The sequence below is a fragment of the Primulina eburnea genome, chromosome 6, assembly GCF_022965805.1.
Source record: "Primulina eburnea isolate SZY01 chromosome 6, ASM2296580v1, whole genome shotgun sequence".
Classification (NCBI taxonomy): Eukaryota; Viridiplantae; Streptophyta; class Magnoliopsida; order Lamiales; family Gesneriaceae; genus Primulina; species Primulina eburnea.
The window spans coordinates 39,022,890-39,040,413 of NC_133106.1; the positions used below are offsets into that span (position 1 = coordinate 39,022,890).

The 17,524-nt window shown below is 37.2% G+C and overlaps 3 protein-coding genes and 1 pseudogene across 5 annotated transcripts; 3 read left to right on the forward strand and 1 right to left on the reverse strand.

Moving 5' to 3' along the window:
• The first annotated feature begins 265 nt into the window (after positions 1-265).
• On the forward strand, positions 266-2,689 carry LOC140835228 (uncharacterized). Its single transcript, XM_073200694.1, has 2 exons — positions 266-706; positions 2,411-2,689. The coding sequence occupies exons 1-2, from the start codon at positions 390-392 to the stop codon at positions 2,418-2,420; spliced, it is 327 nt and encodes a 108-aa protein (XP_073056795.1). The 5' UTR covers positions 266-389; the 3' UTR covers positions 2,421-2,689.
• Positions 2,690-2,861: 172 nt separating this feature from the next.
• Positions 2,862-9,417, forward strand: LOC140835227 (coilin-like). 3 transcript variants are annotated; one of them, XM_073200693.1, is made up of 16 exons: positions 2,862-3,197; positions 3,967-4,031; positions 4,116-4,391; positions 4,513-4,731; positions 4,946-5,015; positions 5,484-5,585; positions 5,669-5,734; positions 5,806-5,871; positions 5,963-6,296; positions 6,703-6,728; positions 7,775-7,972; positions 8,142-8,213; positions 8,303-8,449; positions 8,543-8,708; positions 8,795-8,842; positions 8,917-9,417. In XM_073200693.1, exons 1-16 carry the CDS (start codon positions 3,003-3,005, stop codon positions 9,234-9,236), a joined length of 2,370 nt encoding a protein of 789 aa, XP_073056794.1. In that variant the 5' UTR covers positions 2,862-3,002; the 3' UTR covers positions 9,237-9,417. The 3 variants fall into 3 exon arrangements, with proteins under 3 accessions (XP_073056794.1, XP_073056791.1, XP_073056793.1); XM_073200690.1 differs by having other exon boundaries at positions 2,864-3,197; positions 4,110-4,391; XM_073200692.1 differs by having other exon boundaries at positions 2,865-3,197; positions 4,110-4,391; positions 6,706-6,728.
• A 697-nt stretch (positions 9,418-10,114) lies between these two features.
• LOC140835229 (protein-tyrosine-phosphatase MKP1-like) lies at positions 10,115-13,452 on the reverse strand. Its single transcript, XM_073200695.1, has 2 exons — positions 13,198-13,452; positions 10,115-12,683 (listed from the first exon to the last, which is right to left on the reverse strand). Coding segments are annotated over exons 1-2 (2,343 nt in total). The 5' UTR covers positions 13,200-13,452; the 3' UTR covers positions 10,115-10,342.
• Positions 13,453-14,186: 734 nt separating this feature from the next.
• LOC140835561 (E3 ubiquitin-protein ligase RGLG1-like) lies at positions 14,187-17,469 on the forward strand (annotated as a pseudogene).
• The last annotated feature ends 55 nt before the right edge of the window (positions 17,470-17,524 follow it).

Consider the following 17,524-nt stretch of genomic DNA (forward strand, 5'->3'; position numbering starts at 1 on the left):
AAAATATAAAATGAAATCTGATGAAAAGAAAAATGTGTAATATGAAGTTAGATGGTTATATATTTTTAGATTAACTAAAAAAAAAAAAACTAATTTGGTTTGGGTGAGAATGTAATTTTACCTGAAATAATATATTTCGACGAAGAAGAGGTGGTGTGTAAATTTATAAAATAATTTTGATGAATTATTTATTTATATTTAAAAAATCAATTTTTTTAAATATAAATAATTGAAGAAGATTAAAAAACAAAATGACCGGCGTAGTCTGTGTTATTATTGTGCATGATTTGGTCTTGTATTACCATTTCTCAGCCTCGAGGCGAAACCCTCGATTGAAATCAGTTCGGCGCATTAAGTTTAAACAGGAAGCTAAACCTTGCGTTCGAGTTATGATTCACGCATTCGCTATGCGAAGATCGGCGGCTCTCTACTGTTGTCCGAGAGGCATTGTAAATTCAGCGAGTTCGCAGCTGCAACAATTGAGGGGTATCCGAGTTAAGGTGCTCAACAACAATTTGGATCAAGCCTTACAGGTGCTGCAGCGGAAGATGCAGTCGAGTGGTATCGAACGGCTGATAAAGAACGAGCAAGTACGCCACATCAAGAATTCCGAGAAACGTGTTCTGGCTAAGAAGAATTTGGAGCGCAAGATTCGTGGACAGGACCTCGCTCGCAAGCTCAAAGCGATTCTCGTTCAAAAAGTCAGGTAAAATAAATCAAACATTATGATATTTGTTTTGGGCTGTGATATCAGTTTATCGTTACTCTTTTCGCACGCACTTATTTGGGAAAATGCACCAGTGCAGCCAACTGAAAAATCTTCGAAGGTTAATGTAAAATTTACCCAAAAATAATTAATTTGCTTTGCTCGTCTGAAGTCCTGGATCATCCACTGATAAAAAATGCATATTATGTTGTTGTTATTTCCCCGTGATGGTGGAGATAAGATGTCGAGCCTTTGTTGTTTTGATATATGACGAGAACGGTGAAATTTTATTTTCTGTAGAAGGTATATTACTGATGAATTCAAATATTTTCTGGTAATCGGAGAAAGTTAAAAGGATGCTACTACTACGAGAATTGTGCTTTGAGTTAAAGAATTGGTTTCTGTTATCAAGCTGAGAATGATATCCTGTTAATGATAGGTAATTATGTTGCGTTTGGTATAGAATTAAGGATTGGGAGTTAGATTGTTATCTGAATTTGGTATGTTCGATTTACAATCTTGTTACTATATTTAGAAATGAAATTTTACGATGCAACTCTGTGTTTGAATGATAAATTCTGTTGAAGCTAATGTAAGTTTGGGAATTATTGTCCCAAAACAATAAAAAAATAGTTCAAGGAATTCAGGTCTTGGGAGTCTATTACTTTATTTCGTTTCCTTTCGTTTTGCTGATTGTGCTTTACTTAGTGCCTTATAGCAAATTTGAGATTGATTGAATGGATAGACAGTAACCAAAATTGGAGGCCTTGTATTTCATGTAGATCATGTTTGATTCATCCATTCCATTGTGTGCTTGATTGTGTCATTGAGAAGATATTGTGGTTCAATTAGTAGGTTTATTGAGTCCGAGTTGGATTTTTGAATGGAGCAAGACGCATGTGTTGCTAATGTACCAACCTTCTTCAGAAATTTAACTGAAAATTGGCATGTGGGATCTGGGAAAAATCTATTTGCTTTCCTACCTTTTAATGGACAAATAAAGGACATGAAAGAAAAACTCAAATACTGAGCGAATTATTTGTGGAAATAAAATGTCCTACAGTGAATGGATGATGAACAGTCTCCTCTGTTGAGCAACTAGTGGAGGCTACAATCATCCAGATATTGTTCACTATTTTGTTTACTTCAAGATGTAAAAGGTGCAGCATAGCGGTGATTACATTTTTTCGTCAACGCTTTTCATTTTTCTTTTGGCACTTGTGAGATGTGCCAAAATTTATTGAACGTCACTTTACTATGGGATGGGCAGTAAGGGTTTAATGTCCTTCCAGGTCAATGAAGATCACATCTCAAAGTAATTTCTTTTATACAAAATTGTTTTGAGCATTGATTAATTTCTATTCCCTAAAACAATGTCGACAGCCAGTTGTGCGTCTGAAGATGTATGTTTGTGAGTCACGAATGTGCCCATAATGAGGAATTATTATACCTATCACATAATTTTGAACTAGCTTCTACAACTGCAGCAAATATGTAGTTTTGTTTGGATTGGCAAATGTATCATTTTGTCCCTAGTTCAAGCTGTTCAAAGTTCCTGGAAAAATAAAGTAGGGAGCGAGAATCCATACTTACTGTTCTACACTTCTACTTCAGTTTCTAGTATTATATCATTCTATTCTTCAATTGTGGTCTCGTCCTGCTGTACTTCATTGTGGCTGACATATACTCATTTGTCGCTTGCAGGGGTCTATGAGACCGGTTTCAAGACTGCAAGGGAATGAAGCGATAATTGTTCCCATTTTTTACACTCCCTCCGGCGTTGCCACAACTTGTAATTTTGTTTATTGGAAAAATATGAATGTCAACACAAATAATGATGCAAAAAGTGTCGTTTCCATTGACATTAATGTATCACAATTCTGAAGTTTCTTGGTTGTTTGACTACCATCATGGAACCAAAAAAAAGAAGCCAAATCAGTTACGTTGCATGGGGCTGGAAGATGCTAATAAAGTTTATTGTCAGCTCGATCTTGTAGGATTCAATCGAGATGCCCAAATCGTTTCACATTGGCAATGATAAATTTTTACGCTGCAATACTTCATTTAGCTTAATAATAAGCTTGTCACAAGACTGTATATATTGCTATTAAAATAGCAGACACAACAAATATTATAACGAAAGAAAAGAAACAATAGGAAAGTTAAAAGCACAAAACCTTAAAATATGGCTAATTAGTATCAATTACTATATAATCTGAATGGTTTAGAGCGAACCGAAAAAAGAGAAATCAAATTCCTAGAACTGAGTGAGCATTGGAAGAATTAGCTCTGGGCTATGGAGGACACCAAGAGAATCCGACTGGTTTTCAAAGATGATGACATACTGAGCGAACCCCAGAAGTTAGAGGGCTTGAATCGGAGCTGGGTACTGTTGAAACCGCGCCAACACGTCACCGTTTCCGATGTTGCCTCACATCTGCTCCACGCTTTCCGGCTCCACCAATCTTGCCCTCATGGCCTTCTCCTTTCGGTAAATTGTTTTTTTAAAAAAAATCCCCACGCTTTGTTTATATATTTGTTTAATCCATGTATGCAATTCATGCTCAGGATTTGTGGGACCGGCAGCTCACAAGTTTCTGCTTTTGATTTGACACCAGGAATGTGATCTTATGGTTTACTTTTGCTCTTAATTGGTGTGGCTGTCTACTGAAACATCTTTTGGTTTGAAAGATTTTGCGCAAACCCAGCAAGAATGTGCTGTGTCTCTCTTGATTCTATTGTTTAGCGTAGTGCGTAGATGTGTATATTCGACTTCCTGCTATAGAGTTAATTCATACATGTAAAATTCTTTTACATGCATGCTTTTTTGGTTTGCCAAATAATTTAATAGCTCCGGCTTTGGTTTATGATAATTTTGTTGCGATTCATATATGCTTTTGTTTTTCCCTATTCTTTCCAAAATTCTTTCTATGTCCTTCAGGTTATCCTGGTCGTTTTGTTGATTCGTTGCCTATATTTTTTAGTTTAAGTAATTTTTATCTTGGAAAAGAGTTAATTATTTGGATTCTGGATGTGACCCGGTAAGGAAACAGCTTACATCCAGCCATTTTCTTCACAAGAATTGACCTTCCTTACTGAAAATGGTGATTATAATCATGCTTAAAGAAACAAAATGCTTCGTTTTATATTTGGTTTTTTAGTATTTCAATTATGAGTTTGAAATGACGCTCACATTTTAGATTTAGAGGATATCTTTTACGATACTTTTTGGTTTCATTGTTTCTTAATATTTTTTTCAGATGTCTGGCTTTGTGTTGCCATCATTTGAATCAACTTGCCTTTTGAATGATAATGAAATTATCAGGTTAGTTCAAAAGGTGTTTTGCAATCAGAAATGCAGAAGATATGATTATGATTTTAACTGTTGCATGTGTGGAATTAGAGTCAGGAAGAGGAGAGAAATTTTATCTATCAAGGGAAATGATAACGCGGATGCTGTTGAGGAACTGAGAGCCATGGATAACCATTATGTGCCAAATGGTGTCTTGCTTTTGGCAAGTGAGGAATTTGAGAAAGAAAAAGGAGGTTCTGAGAGTGATGACCCTGAAGTTGAATATGACGAGGAAGATGAAAATGTTTTGGAAGATATGGAAGGTCCTTCTGGTGGAAATGCTGATCCAAGAAATCGAAAAAGGAAAGCATCAGTGAAACTCCAAGGCTCTAAGTACCTGCTCTTTCCCTTGCATTAATTTTACACAAATAGGCATGGTTTTAGTTCTGATCACACTCTTTACTCTTCATGGTTTTGTTGAAATTCATACACCTTCCTTTTCTTTTCAACATAGGAGGAAGAAACAGCGGGCTAAGGCCTCTCAGATTGTTGCTGACAATGTTCACACAGAAAAAATCGAAAACTCTCATCAGGGAGGAGTCCTTACAATGCAGAAAAGCCTTTCTCAAAAGGAGAAAAAACCTGATTATGATGCCAAAGATAACATGGGAAAAAATGAGGAAAGTCTTACCCCACTTGACAAGAGTGGTTTGCCTGTGGATGGCATGACGCGGTCAGTTAATCCACAGCCTTTTAAATTACTAGAGTTTTTTATTAAAGTTATTATATCAGACTAATTTTAAATCCCAAGTTCAGAATAGTCTCATCCTCTTTTCTTTTCCATTAACTTCGATGTACACATTCCATCTCTATCCGTAGCCTTATTGTTTATACCATCTCTTTTTTATAGAATTTCGCATATCTTTGTTCTGCTGTAACATTTCCAGAAATGGCGAAGTTCAAAAGAATGACAAGGCAATTGAGGATACCAAAATTGCCTCAAAGGAAACTAAAAAGGTTATCTCCTATTAGCTGTAAAGTGATCTTTGTTACGTTATGTTGTAGCTTTTAGAGAACAAGTGTTGAATGGTGTAGTTCTTCTATCTGGTTGGTACCAGTTGTTATGACTTATGATGATTCCAAGAGCACAGCATGATGATTCCTTCCAAGAATCATATAATTTAGGAGTTTTGTGTGAATAAAAAATCTGCTTCTCTCTTGAAAACCCCTTTCACTGAACCCAGCATGTACTTTTAGCTTTCCTTGATTCATTTCCTAATTGTCTCGATGTGAACTGTTCTGCACTTTCAATTTTCATCCTTGTGATTTATCTCTTAGGATGCATGATGCATGTGATTAAATTTTTCTTTTTTTTTTTACCGAACTGCGATTTTGAATCGGTTCACCATTGACTATGCTGCTTGATCGTGCTCTATTTTCTACGATAAACCAGAATCTGAATGTATTTACTATGTGCATGTGCAGGTTCCAAGTAGAAGTGCCAGGCGGAAATATGCGAAAAGGCGATGGATGAGGGAAATGGCAAATATACAAAAGAAAAATGCAGTCTGCGAATCAGAGGGTCTTGTAAGCTATCAAATACATAACTTAAGAGTTCTCTTGTACCAGTAATTCGAAGTATGTTGGATATGACTGGCTTAATTTTGCAGCGAAATTGGAAAGAGGACCAATCTAACGCTGAAAGGAAAAAGGTGGATGGCCAATCAAAAGGACTTGTAAGTTATCGCACTTTTCTCGGCCCCCACCACTTTTTTGGCATTAAAAACTGAGTGCCTCGATCTTACAGCATAAGTGGAAAAAACACCAAGCGCTTTCTGAATGTAATGTGGTGGATGGCATACCAAAGGGATTGGTGAGTAATCTTATTTACTTAATACTGACTTTGACAACATTGCATGTCATTGGCATGTCATTGGTATTAAAGTGAAGTCTTAAATGTGCAGCTATGTTGGAAGCAATCCCCTCAAAATAATCCTCGTAGTGGCAAAAAATGGCAACAGAATCAATCTAGTTGGCTTCATAAACATCCAAATCAAAATAATGATAGTGATGTACATGAGCACATCACTCGGATCAATGGTGATGTACGCGAGCAGCCGACTCAAAATAATGATGATGCACGTGAAGAGCCAACACATAATGATGAGGATACTCATGAAATTCCTAATCAAAATGGAGACACAGCTAAGCAGTCAATTCTGGAAAGTGATGAGGAGCATGAAGTTGTTCCCATTGTAATAAGGCCAGGACATATCCGCTTTGAACCTTTTGAAAAAGGTCGCAATCTCTGTCTGTGAATATTTACTGTCTACGTGTGTGGTGAGTTGTTGATTTTAATAAATTCCAAATCTTTGATTCCAACAATAAGAAATTAACAGAATCTTGGTTTACTGAAATTAATCATGGCTGACTGAAACATCATGGTCGCTGACCTTGTAAGGTATTTGGCGCATGGTGATGTTATGGTTTTCATTTTAGCTTAACGCAATGAATAAATTTTGACTTTCCTTCCTATTCCATTTTTTTGCACCTAATCTACTGATTTGCCAGTGGAAGAAATTGTAGAACGCTGTTATGTGACTGTTCCTGAGGACAAATTTATAATATTCTTTAAGGTCATTCTATTTCTATTTTCACCATGCCATATTTCTCTGAATATCTGATGCCTGATTTTATTTTTCAGCAGATCAAGATGTTCAGCCAACTTTGGTATGTCTTCTAGATTTTTCGCATCCCTTCTTGATTTGCAATCACGTATTGTGAAAAGATTTCTATAGCGTGTTGGTTTCATTAACAACTCCTTGCGACCACCATTCCCCAATTTGGTGCCCTAGGTGCTCCTCTGGTTCTAGCAGGTGTACTCGAGCTTTTTTGTTGGGGGGGAGGGGGAGGGGGAGGGGGAGGGGAGGGGTGTGGGGATTGGGGGTTGTGAATGAGCTATTCTAACTTTTTGGGCCTTTATCAGAGCTCATGAATTTTCAAACTTGAACTCAAGCTTGATCTGCTTTGAATTTAGTTCAAATAAGGCTTCACATTATTATATTACGATAATATTCAATATTAATAAAAGTCAATATTAATAAAGGGCCCAGGAGTTGGCTCACGAGCTTCAAATGATCAGGTAAAAGCTCAAGCTCGGCAATATTCAAACTTCAGCTTATCTCAAACCCCTATTCAGGTTATTGGATAATGCCAACAAGGAATAACATTTTGCTACAATCTAAAAATGGCCTTATAAGCTCTCAAATACAGTGAAATTAAATATCGAATATTTGAGGATCACATTGTCCCATTAATGTGAATGGAAACAAGTATTTTACCAAAAAATCATTCTTTTAGACACTTAAAACATTTGTGGTTTACTTATTGGAAAGCATCCGTTGTAAAGCTAGGAAATGTGTGATCCATTCTTGTCTCAACCTCTTGTGAGGATGGTACAAGGCTTGGTTGAGATAAATAAGGGAGATCACGTATACATCGTATCCAGAAATTGCTTGTAAGTTATAACATTGGTGTAGCAGCCACCATGTCTCCCTTCCTTTAGAATGAAAATGGCTTGATCTTTATAAATTTATGCTATTTCAACAAGTTTCATTAAATACCTTAATCATTTGTATTCCATTTTTTTTCCCTAGAGATTGTGACACTCTTTTCTGAGCCACGTACTCTTGGTTTCCTGCTTTACAATTATGTTGATGCTTACCATTCAGAGTTTTGCACGTTCCCTATTTAATTAACTTGGGATTTTCTCTCAGGAAACCACCCAGTGGAATGGGATTACTAGCAAGAAGAAGGGCCAAAAATGGGGATTGGCCGATTCTCCATTTACTTCACGGAATGGCTATAAAAATCCAGACAATGACAATTCCAAAGTATTTGCAAATGAAACAAGGGAACAACCGATAGGAGAAATCGACTTTGAGAAGCTTCCTACTCTTCCTGGCATGCCTAAGGTTGATTCTCATTTCTCCTTCTTTCGAGAATGATTATGATTCCTTGTCTCGTATATTGAGTTCCTCTGTATTAATTATTATAGAGGCTAGATGGAATATGTTGCCTGATCTTTTAGCTGATAACATCTCACATGTGAATAATCTAAAAGCATTTTTTCCCATTTTGCAGGAAGGTGATCTCCTTGCATATCGTATCCTGGAGTTATCGACAACCTGGACCCCAGAGATTTCGGCATATCGAGTATTGCTCAATTTATTTGTGCATTTAGTAAATATTCCAAAGTTTCAGATAACCACAATTCTTCTAACCGTTCTTTTACTTTTATCTAGGTTGGAAAAGTATCTTTTTATAATACTGAATCCAATCAGGCAATATTGGCACCAGCGTCAGATTATCCAATTGTTTCCAAGAAGGCGGATGAGGGTGAAGCTGAACCACTAGATAACTCTCTTTATAAAGAAGATGGTTCGTTGGAGGTAAGCCTTGTGGATCTAGATTATTATTTTTTCCCTCCAGCCTACATTTTTTACAACTCTCAATAATTCTCTCTTGGATCATCCTTCACGCAGATTGATTTTTCATCACTTGTTGACGTTCGTATTATCAAGGATGGAAGTTCAGGTTCAGTTAATGTAGATGCTAGTTTGGTGCGTGAGGGTCCTCTGGACAACAAAAAAGCTTCAAAACCAGGGTCATCTAGCCGCATCAATACACAAACAGAGATATCCGGCACAGGTATATACTACGGTTCATTTTTAAGGTTGAAAATCCAGTTAACTAGGGTTGAAGAGGTCTACTTAGCCACACTGTCCTGTTTGTAGAGACTGGAGAACTAAACCAGAGTGAAGAAACAGTACCCCCTTCTGCAGGTATTGGCATTATAAATTTAGTTGTTGACTTGTTTGCTTCGATGATTTGACACTGGCTGGGTCTTTTCCTTTAGAAACCGGGGATTTGAACGTTTGGGACCAAATCAGTGAGGCTCTAGATGCCAAAAAGGAAAAAGTATCACAAGAAAGTTGTTGGGGCAAAACTAACAAGAAGCTTCAAGTAGTTGACAGAACAAGTTTTGTAAAGAATGCTAAAACGGTACAACCATCACAAGGAAATAGATGGAGGAAGAATGCCTCGAGGGTACAACAATTGGGGGAAAATAGTCCTCAGAAACAGAGTTCAGCTCGTAAATCATGGTCCTATAAAGCTCTGAGAGGAAGTGCGCTTGGCCCAACAATGGATATCCTAAGATCACGAGAGGAGATATGAGGATGAGTACTGTTTTTAATTTAAGCATCGTCTCGACTTTTGTGGTGTCCATCTGCGATAAATGACTGAACACTTTCTCCATCTGCTTAAACGCCTGAACGCTTTGGAGTTTTTTTGTAAATAACCATGGTGGCTACTCGTTGGATGGTATCTTTCTATTTCATGGGGCAATTTACGTGTATATTTTACAAGGATTTCGATTCCACTCATAAGCTAAAAAAAGTATTAGTGTATGTTTAAATTTCGTTAAACTAGTATTCGGTTTGTGATTATAAATAGTGATTTTTATTATATTTTTAAAAACATTAGATAACTCTCATATGAACAAAATTATTTGGCATCAAATTCGATTCAATAAATGGACTACTTGAAATACACTCGAGCTGAAAGGGACATGGTTGGGTACAGAAAGTGGACAAAGTTTACCGCACAAGACTAGAGGACGATTGCTTAAGAATGGACCTAATAGGATTGAAATCATCCTGGAATTAAAAGATTATGGTCATGTGTTTTTAAAAAACATATGTAAAATACATGTCTTTAATTTTTCTTAAAAAAATAAGAAACTGATGTGTGATAAATGAACTACATATGTTGAAGAGCTCGTCACAGTTCTAACTTCGATCTCTCAACTTCCTCGGAATGCCACGAGGGGAACAGAGTTAAGAAAATATATATATTTTCCAAATTTAGCTTCCTTCTTTAACCATAAAACCTAGAGAGGACATTAAAGTTGTCTCTATTGTTCAAGAACACGCGTTCAAAATGCTAAAATGAGATAATAGAATGTTTAGCTGTGAAAACTATGCACAAAATAGTAGGATATTGCTCTCAACTTAAAAAGATCAAGTACCTTCACCGATCATTTGTGCTGAAACTCAAAGACCAAGGACAACTGCTTCCAAATGGTATGACCATCTTCAAATTCACTCTTTTATTGTTCACAGATTATATGACTTTTACATCCTAAACGTACATATAAAACGACAGCAATTTGTACCCAAAGCTCCATTTTTGTACAAAGGTCACATGTAAAGACTGGGTTACTTGTTTCTGAGCAGTAATATCATTTGAAGTAAATCGTATTTTTTCATCTTTCAAACTGATTAAAACTCATCATAAGGAACATAACCATTTGCATCTGAAATTGACCTTTTCCTCTCCCTCTCGGAAGAAACATCACTATTAAAGCTGTTGCATTCAACATCTTTCACCACATCATTTCCCATGTAGCTTGTCAAGTTTTCTGTATTATGAGACACTTTTGCAGAGGAGGGGAGGATCATCCTAGAAGGAAAATGGCTGCCCATATGCTCTGACAGGGAGGGAAAAGTCTCTCCACAGGATGAACATGGACCTGATACTTTTGGAACACGACTGGGAGAAATTTCCTCTTCTGGTGGAGAGAGAGCTACATTATAAATTGAAGAGACACTTTTACCTACAGAAACAGTTTCCTCTACAGGACCACGCCTACTAGGATCAGCATCTCTGGATTCGAGTCCATTAGGAGATGGCTGAGCTGACACAAACGTTAAGTCAGACCAGTTGGATGATGATGGGGAGAAGGTAAATGAACTTGAATAATCAGAGGTAGCCGGCGAAAGTGCCGGTGATGGTGAACCGGACTTTGGTTTACTAACCAGAAAAGACGAAAAAGAATCCACCAAATTGAATGACGGTGAACGAGACAATGCAATCTCAGAAAGAGGAGCTGGAAATCCCACTACTTTTAAGTTACTTTTGGACCAACCAGGGCTGCTGGTTACATACGAAACAAATGAATCAGGTGAATCACACTGACTATTGGAACATACTGAAGCATCAGAAGCTGATACAAAATCTTCAACTTCTTCACAGGTATCAATTGAATAGAGTCCATTACTTACTTGGGAGGCACTATGGTTGACTTTAGAAGAGGTAATATAATTTTTCAAAATACCACTCGCAAGGTTTCTCCTCAGTCTGTTCCAACCATTCCCTCTCGCTGGAAGACATGTTTCGGATCCTGCTTCCATTAACGGATATGATGGTGCAACCTCAATAGGAAGTGCTTTGTGAGATATTTCAAAATCTAAATTATGCTCTGGAAAGCCACTAGAGTTGATTTTAGACGAGGTAATAAATTCTTTCACAACACCACTGGCAAACTTTCTCCTCAATCTGTTCCAGCCATTCTCTCTAGCAGGAAGATGCGTCTCAGATCCTGCTTCCAATAACGGACATGGTGGTAATACCCCACCAGAAAGTGCTCTGTCGAATATTTCGAAATCTAAATCGTACTCCGGGAGTTTCCTTTGCCCGACAGGTGGATGAGCTGTAGCGGGCACCATATCAGACTCCACAGGCATGCTTTCTTTCTCGGATTTTACAGAGCAATAGCCGAGAGCATCCCAAAATTCAAATGTCTCTTCACCTTCTTTGAGAGTAATAACTGGACCTTGGGCCCTTTCATAACGAATTACTTGAGAGGCAGCTGCCATGGCATTATCCGACATCACAGGGGAGCAATGCTTACCGGTCCATACATATAAAGCACAAGGAATGTGAATAATGAAAGCACCTCGAGAGTCGAGTTTTTGTTCACTGGGTTCACACAATATTTTTGGTACAAGATGCAGGGGATCATATGGTGAGTGAGGTGCCATAAGGTACATCCTAAGAACAGAAGTAGGGCTTGCAGGAAGAGCATGCACTCGTTTTTGGCACTGCAACAGTTGGCAAGCAAATCCAACATTTGGGTTAGTCACTCCTCTGGCTGCCTTCACATGCTGAAATGCATCATCAAAGCTCATCCCCTCTTTCCACATAAGATATGCAATGACCAATGAGTTTGATCGCGACACACCTTGACAGCAGTGTACGAGAACGCGCTTGCCTTGTTCCCGAACATCTTCAAAATAATCAAACACATCGTAGAGAATACTTGTTATATCCTCGGACGGGCAGTCATGCAGCCAAAGTGTTTTGTACACAAGTTCATTCTTAAAATATTCTGGGCAAACAAACCCCACACAGTTCAGCACATGAGTGATCCCATTCTGGCGGAGGATAACACGATTCTTTGCAACAGCATCACTACCCAAATATATATGATCTAAAATCCTTGAGCACTCCTTCTCAAAAAAGGCAAGCTTGTCTTTTCTAAAATCAAATTCTCGGGGATGTTTATCCGAGGCTGAATTTTCACGGGGTGTTGCGGACCCAGGCCTTACACCGGGGGTTGGAGGATTTGGCCATATACCAAGATCATCTGACCCAGCTTTTGGCCATTCTTCCAAAGTCGGTCTGATGATCGAAAGAGGTTGAAGAGGCGGCAAACAAGCTCGTGCTTTGCTGTTCCATTGTGGTTTAGAATTAGACTTTCTTGGTGGACGTTCAGTCCATGAAACCGACCTTGAGTATGTCTTCCAACTTCCACCTGGTGATTGCTCCTTCTCTTCATCCCTTATCATTTCAAAACACAAGGTGATACTCTGTAATCTAATTCAAGCAAATTTAGGTGTTTTTATAAAGATCCAACCACATGAAAATCAAGTGTCAAGATTGAAAAAAAAAAACCTGAAATACAAATCAATCAAATAATCAACAAAACACTAGTCAAACTTCCCTAGAAGAACATCACTTTTTTGTATTTTGAATCTTGAGACCTTTCCAATAGATTGCACCCACAATCAAAGAAAACCCCGAGCGATAGGATCTTGAAAAAAATAAAAAGGAAATTAAAAAATATTGAACTAGATTCCGTCACATTAAACCCTTGACCAAAGTTTTCATTTCTACATGACCCAGTAAAACCCACTAAACATCGCTAACAAGTTTCAACAAAAAACAGAAAAATCAAAGAAAAATTCAAATTCAATTCAAGATAATATCAATAAAACTCCAAATACAGAATAACTAAATCAATTCATAAATCGGTACAGAATTTTCAAGGAAAAAGGAGAGCAGAAACACTTACATGAACTAAACGTCCTTACAAGTTGCCGGGCACAACCAACAGACGTTTGATTAGCATCCCATGGTGGTATGACAATTAAGAACAAAAATAATAATAAAAGAAAACAAAGAAAGATCCGTTCAACAAAAGAGACTGGGGAAAATGAGGAAATAACTGTATTTTCTTTTCTTTTATTTTTATTTTTTGAAAAAAAGAAAAAGAAAATAATTATAGATAGAGAAGGAGAAGAGGATCGAAGAAGAGAGTTGGAATGTAAGCCAAAACAAAAGTGAGAGGACAGCTTAGCCATTTTATATAATGAGGTAGTCAAGCTGGACTTGCCATCTTTGTATATAGAAAGATAGAAGACAAGAAAATATATTGTATACATAAATAACATAGAAAAAATTTGATATGGTCTTACAAATCAATTTATAAGTTGAATCTCTTATTTAGACCATTCATAAAAAAATATTATTATTTGTGTCAAAAATATTATTTATCATTGTACATATGAACACCAGTCTCACTGACAAAGAACAATAAATTATATTAGTTATATGTGATAAAATTAGTTAAAAGTTAAAACCAAGACCAATATTTGACCATCGTAGATCAGATTAAAAATGAAAAAAATATATATATACACATCATCCTCCATCGATCTATGGTCTTAGTGGGTGAGACAAGAATGTCTCTTTTAGGTCGAAAAATGTTGTATTCGGTTAGCTGGTTTATACACTCAATATGGCAAAAGGTGGTATTCCTTTTCTTTTTTTCTTTTTTTGTTTGTTGATATGTTATATTTCTTTACGCTTCCTTTCTTTTTAACTGCGCTGTGTCTTTAAGTAGTTCTCATGCAAATTAGTTCATACTGTAGATAATCTAAATTGTTGAGAGAGTTTGTCAGAGAAAATTTGCTTTCTCGAGTGGAGTTACTGGACGGACGGACAGCTTGGTTAATCCAACTCTTCGGTCGGTTGGATATATCCAAATGGGCAGAAGAAAATCCAAATGAAGCATTTGGTGCCATCCAGCATGTAGAGGACTGGCTTAAGAAGAATCAAATTTTCTGATGATGCATATTGTTTCTCTACAATGGTAGATTCCATCATTGGTTCGGTTATAAAAACATTACCAGCGTGAATTATGCGTACGACAAAGGATTAATCATCAGAAATTTCTTGGATAATTAACAATAAGCTTTCGCTGATGGATTAAACTAGTTGAGACGAATTGATTATAAGCCAATCTTGCAAGGAATATCAAATGTTACATGTTATTTAACGTCATCTCAAATGTATTATTAATAATTAAATCATCCGAATTTTTTATTTATATTTTGTAACTATTTTATAATCAGTACTCGTCCAAATTGCATCATGAAACTCAAGCACCATATCTATATATGTAAAAACGTTGCCAGTTTGTTTCTTGAAAGCATCGATAACCATCTTTTAATTTCCTTACTATTTGAAACATTCCGTAGGTTCTTAAAGTGGGATACGGTTTGTGCTACAAAAAAATTGTGATTCATTAATGAATCAATGGGAAATAGAAGCTCAGTTCCAAGAACATTTTCATCTTCATTTGATGATAGTGGCTACCACGTACGCTTTGCACCACCATCAGTGTTGTACCCCACTGCACCACCATGCTCCGTCGACCCTTGCACCACAACGCCGGCTGGACAGGAAATTCTCAAGAATTGATGACAATTACCAAACTTTGGATCAGGTTAGGCCATCGTGTTGAATTGCAAGCGGAATTCTTGTTCCATTTGATTGGTTTAGCTGTCTAAGGACAACTGGATGGTTAGGCTACGCTGTCTTAATTCATGTCACATCTATAAAAATGATGAAATTGCATATATCATTCACAAAAAAAATGGCAACTTCTGCTCAAAAAAAAAATTAATTCACCATTCTCTTCCGAATAACTATCCACATCATCTTGATAAATGGAGTATCTAGTAATTATTTACTTTTTCTCAGGTAACGGCTGCCCTCTCCCGGTCGGGATTAGAGTCTTCCAATCTAATTGTTGGTATTGATTTCACAAAGAGTAATGAATGGACAGGTTGTAAACTTCAAACATATGTGAAATTTTTCGACAAATCCTCCAGAAAAATTTATAGGATTATGCCAACTTTTGATGAAAACCAGGAGCCAAGTCTTTGAACCGGAATAGCTTGCATCATCTCGGGAATGTCCAAAATCCCTACGAACAAGCCATAACCATCATTGGGAAAACCCTGTCATCTTTTGATGAAGACAACCTGATTCCATGTTTTGGATTTGGAGATGGTAAAGTTTCAAGAGGGATATATCTAATCAACAAGAAAACGATCATTTAGTTGTAATGACGGTCCAAATTTTCTTGCAGCATCGACACACGACCGACATGTCTTTAGTTTTTATCCAGACGGAAGGTTTTGTGAGGGATTCGAAGAGGTGCTAACCAGATACCGCCAGTTAGTTCCTCAGCTTCGTCTTTCAGGTGCTCGCATCCACACCTTTTTTTGGCAGAGTGGAGCCAGTGAGCATAACCGAAACCGTGCATGAATTTTGAAAACCTTTAGTTCAAAGGGAACAATTTCGTCGTATTGAGTCTGCCATGATGAGTAGTCACAAATTCTGCATTGATTTCAGGTCCAACATCATTTGCACCGGTTATTGAAATGGCTATGAGCATTGTTGAGGAAAGTAGAGGCCAGTACCATGTTTTACTCATCATCGGAGATGGTACACTAACTATATTCACTTTAAGTTCTTGTTATGAAAGATTTCACACTGAGAGACTGTTGGAATGAATTGCCTCTCAACTCCTCGAATGTAATGTTAAGTTCAGATATTCTCAGAATGCCTGAAAAATGCATATCCTATTTACAAGGTGCTCGACTAGCATTTCATGTTCGGAGTAAGCGCATTAAAAGCCTAGGACTTGTGGGAAATATCCTTAGTTGTTATTAATATTCATGATCATGTAATAATGAATGAATGTGCGTGTAGGTGACAAGAAGCAGTGATACACCAAATGGTCAATTGAGCTCACAGGAGAAGAAAACCGTTGAAGCTATAGTAAAAGCTAGGTAATATTAAACCAAAATGGGACCATTTTCCTGTTAGTGTAATACTTAAATTTACGTTCAAAAGTAGTGAATACCCCTTATCGATTATCCTTGTCGGAGTTGGAGATGGCCCATGGGACATCATGCAGGAATTCGATGATAACATTCCAGCAAGAGCATTCGACAATTTTCAGGTAGCAAACCTCATAGTAATAAAAAATAAAATGTCTAGTGCAAATTCTGCTGGAATGATAAACTATTACGTATTCCTATGTTTTTCCTAGTTCGTCAATTTCACCGATATCATGTCAAAGAGCATTGATTTTTCAAGAAAAGAGGCGGAATTTGCCCTCTCAGCCCTGATGGAAATATCTTCTCAGTACCTTGCAACCATAGAACTCGACATACTCGGGTAATGATTGGATATTCTTTATCAAACATTGTAATAGCTCTCTCTCTCTCTCTCTCTCTCTCTCTCTCTCACTATCCCTCACTCACACACACACACACACACGTATGCATTTATGTAGGTGTGTGTGTAAAACTCTAGTATAGAGATAAAATACTGGAAGTATTTTTATTTTCTGTATCAGCCATCAGACTGGGAATCCTCCAAGCAGAGCTGTTCTTCCGCCACCTTCTCATGGCAGAGTTTCTTCCGGCGGCAGTTCATTTAAGCCGTATGGTTCAAGCAGTTTTCCGACAGTACTCTGTTTTATATTCTGCCCATGAATCACCATCGAGCAATATGTATGACAACAAGGTAATGGATTCACCATAATCCTAGCAGGGCAATTGTTATCACTTGTCGAGCATACGGACAGCTAGCTGAGTAGAATGCTTGTTTGGTGTCGAGTTTTCAACACTTTGAGTGTTTTTGTTTCTTGAATTTCTAATCTTAATCGTTTCCTCGTCAGGGTTGTCCAATTTGTAAGAGCCACTCAAAAGACGTGGCTTTTGGCAGTGGACGTCAGATAAAAATTGTCAACTTCTCTCTACATAACCAGGTTATTTACGAAAAATGATACAAATCTTGAATCGTTTTGGTTTTGTCGTTCTTGGCCAGACCTGTTGTGAATTGGAATAGGCCTTGTTTATTGTCCGATATACCGAAGCACGTCACGGCAAGAATAAAATTGTATCCATAGATAAGAATAATTACACTGAAGCATCAAATCAAGCTACAGAGCCCTCAATCCAGACAGTAGCAGCAAGTCAAATGTATCTCATTTTTGTTACTTTTTCTTGAATTTATATGTTCGAAAAGAAATATTTGAA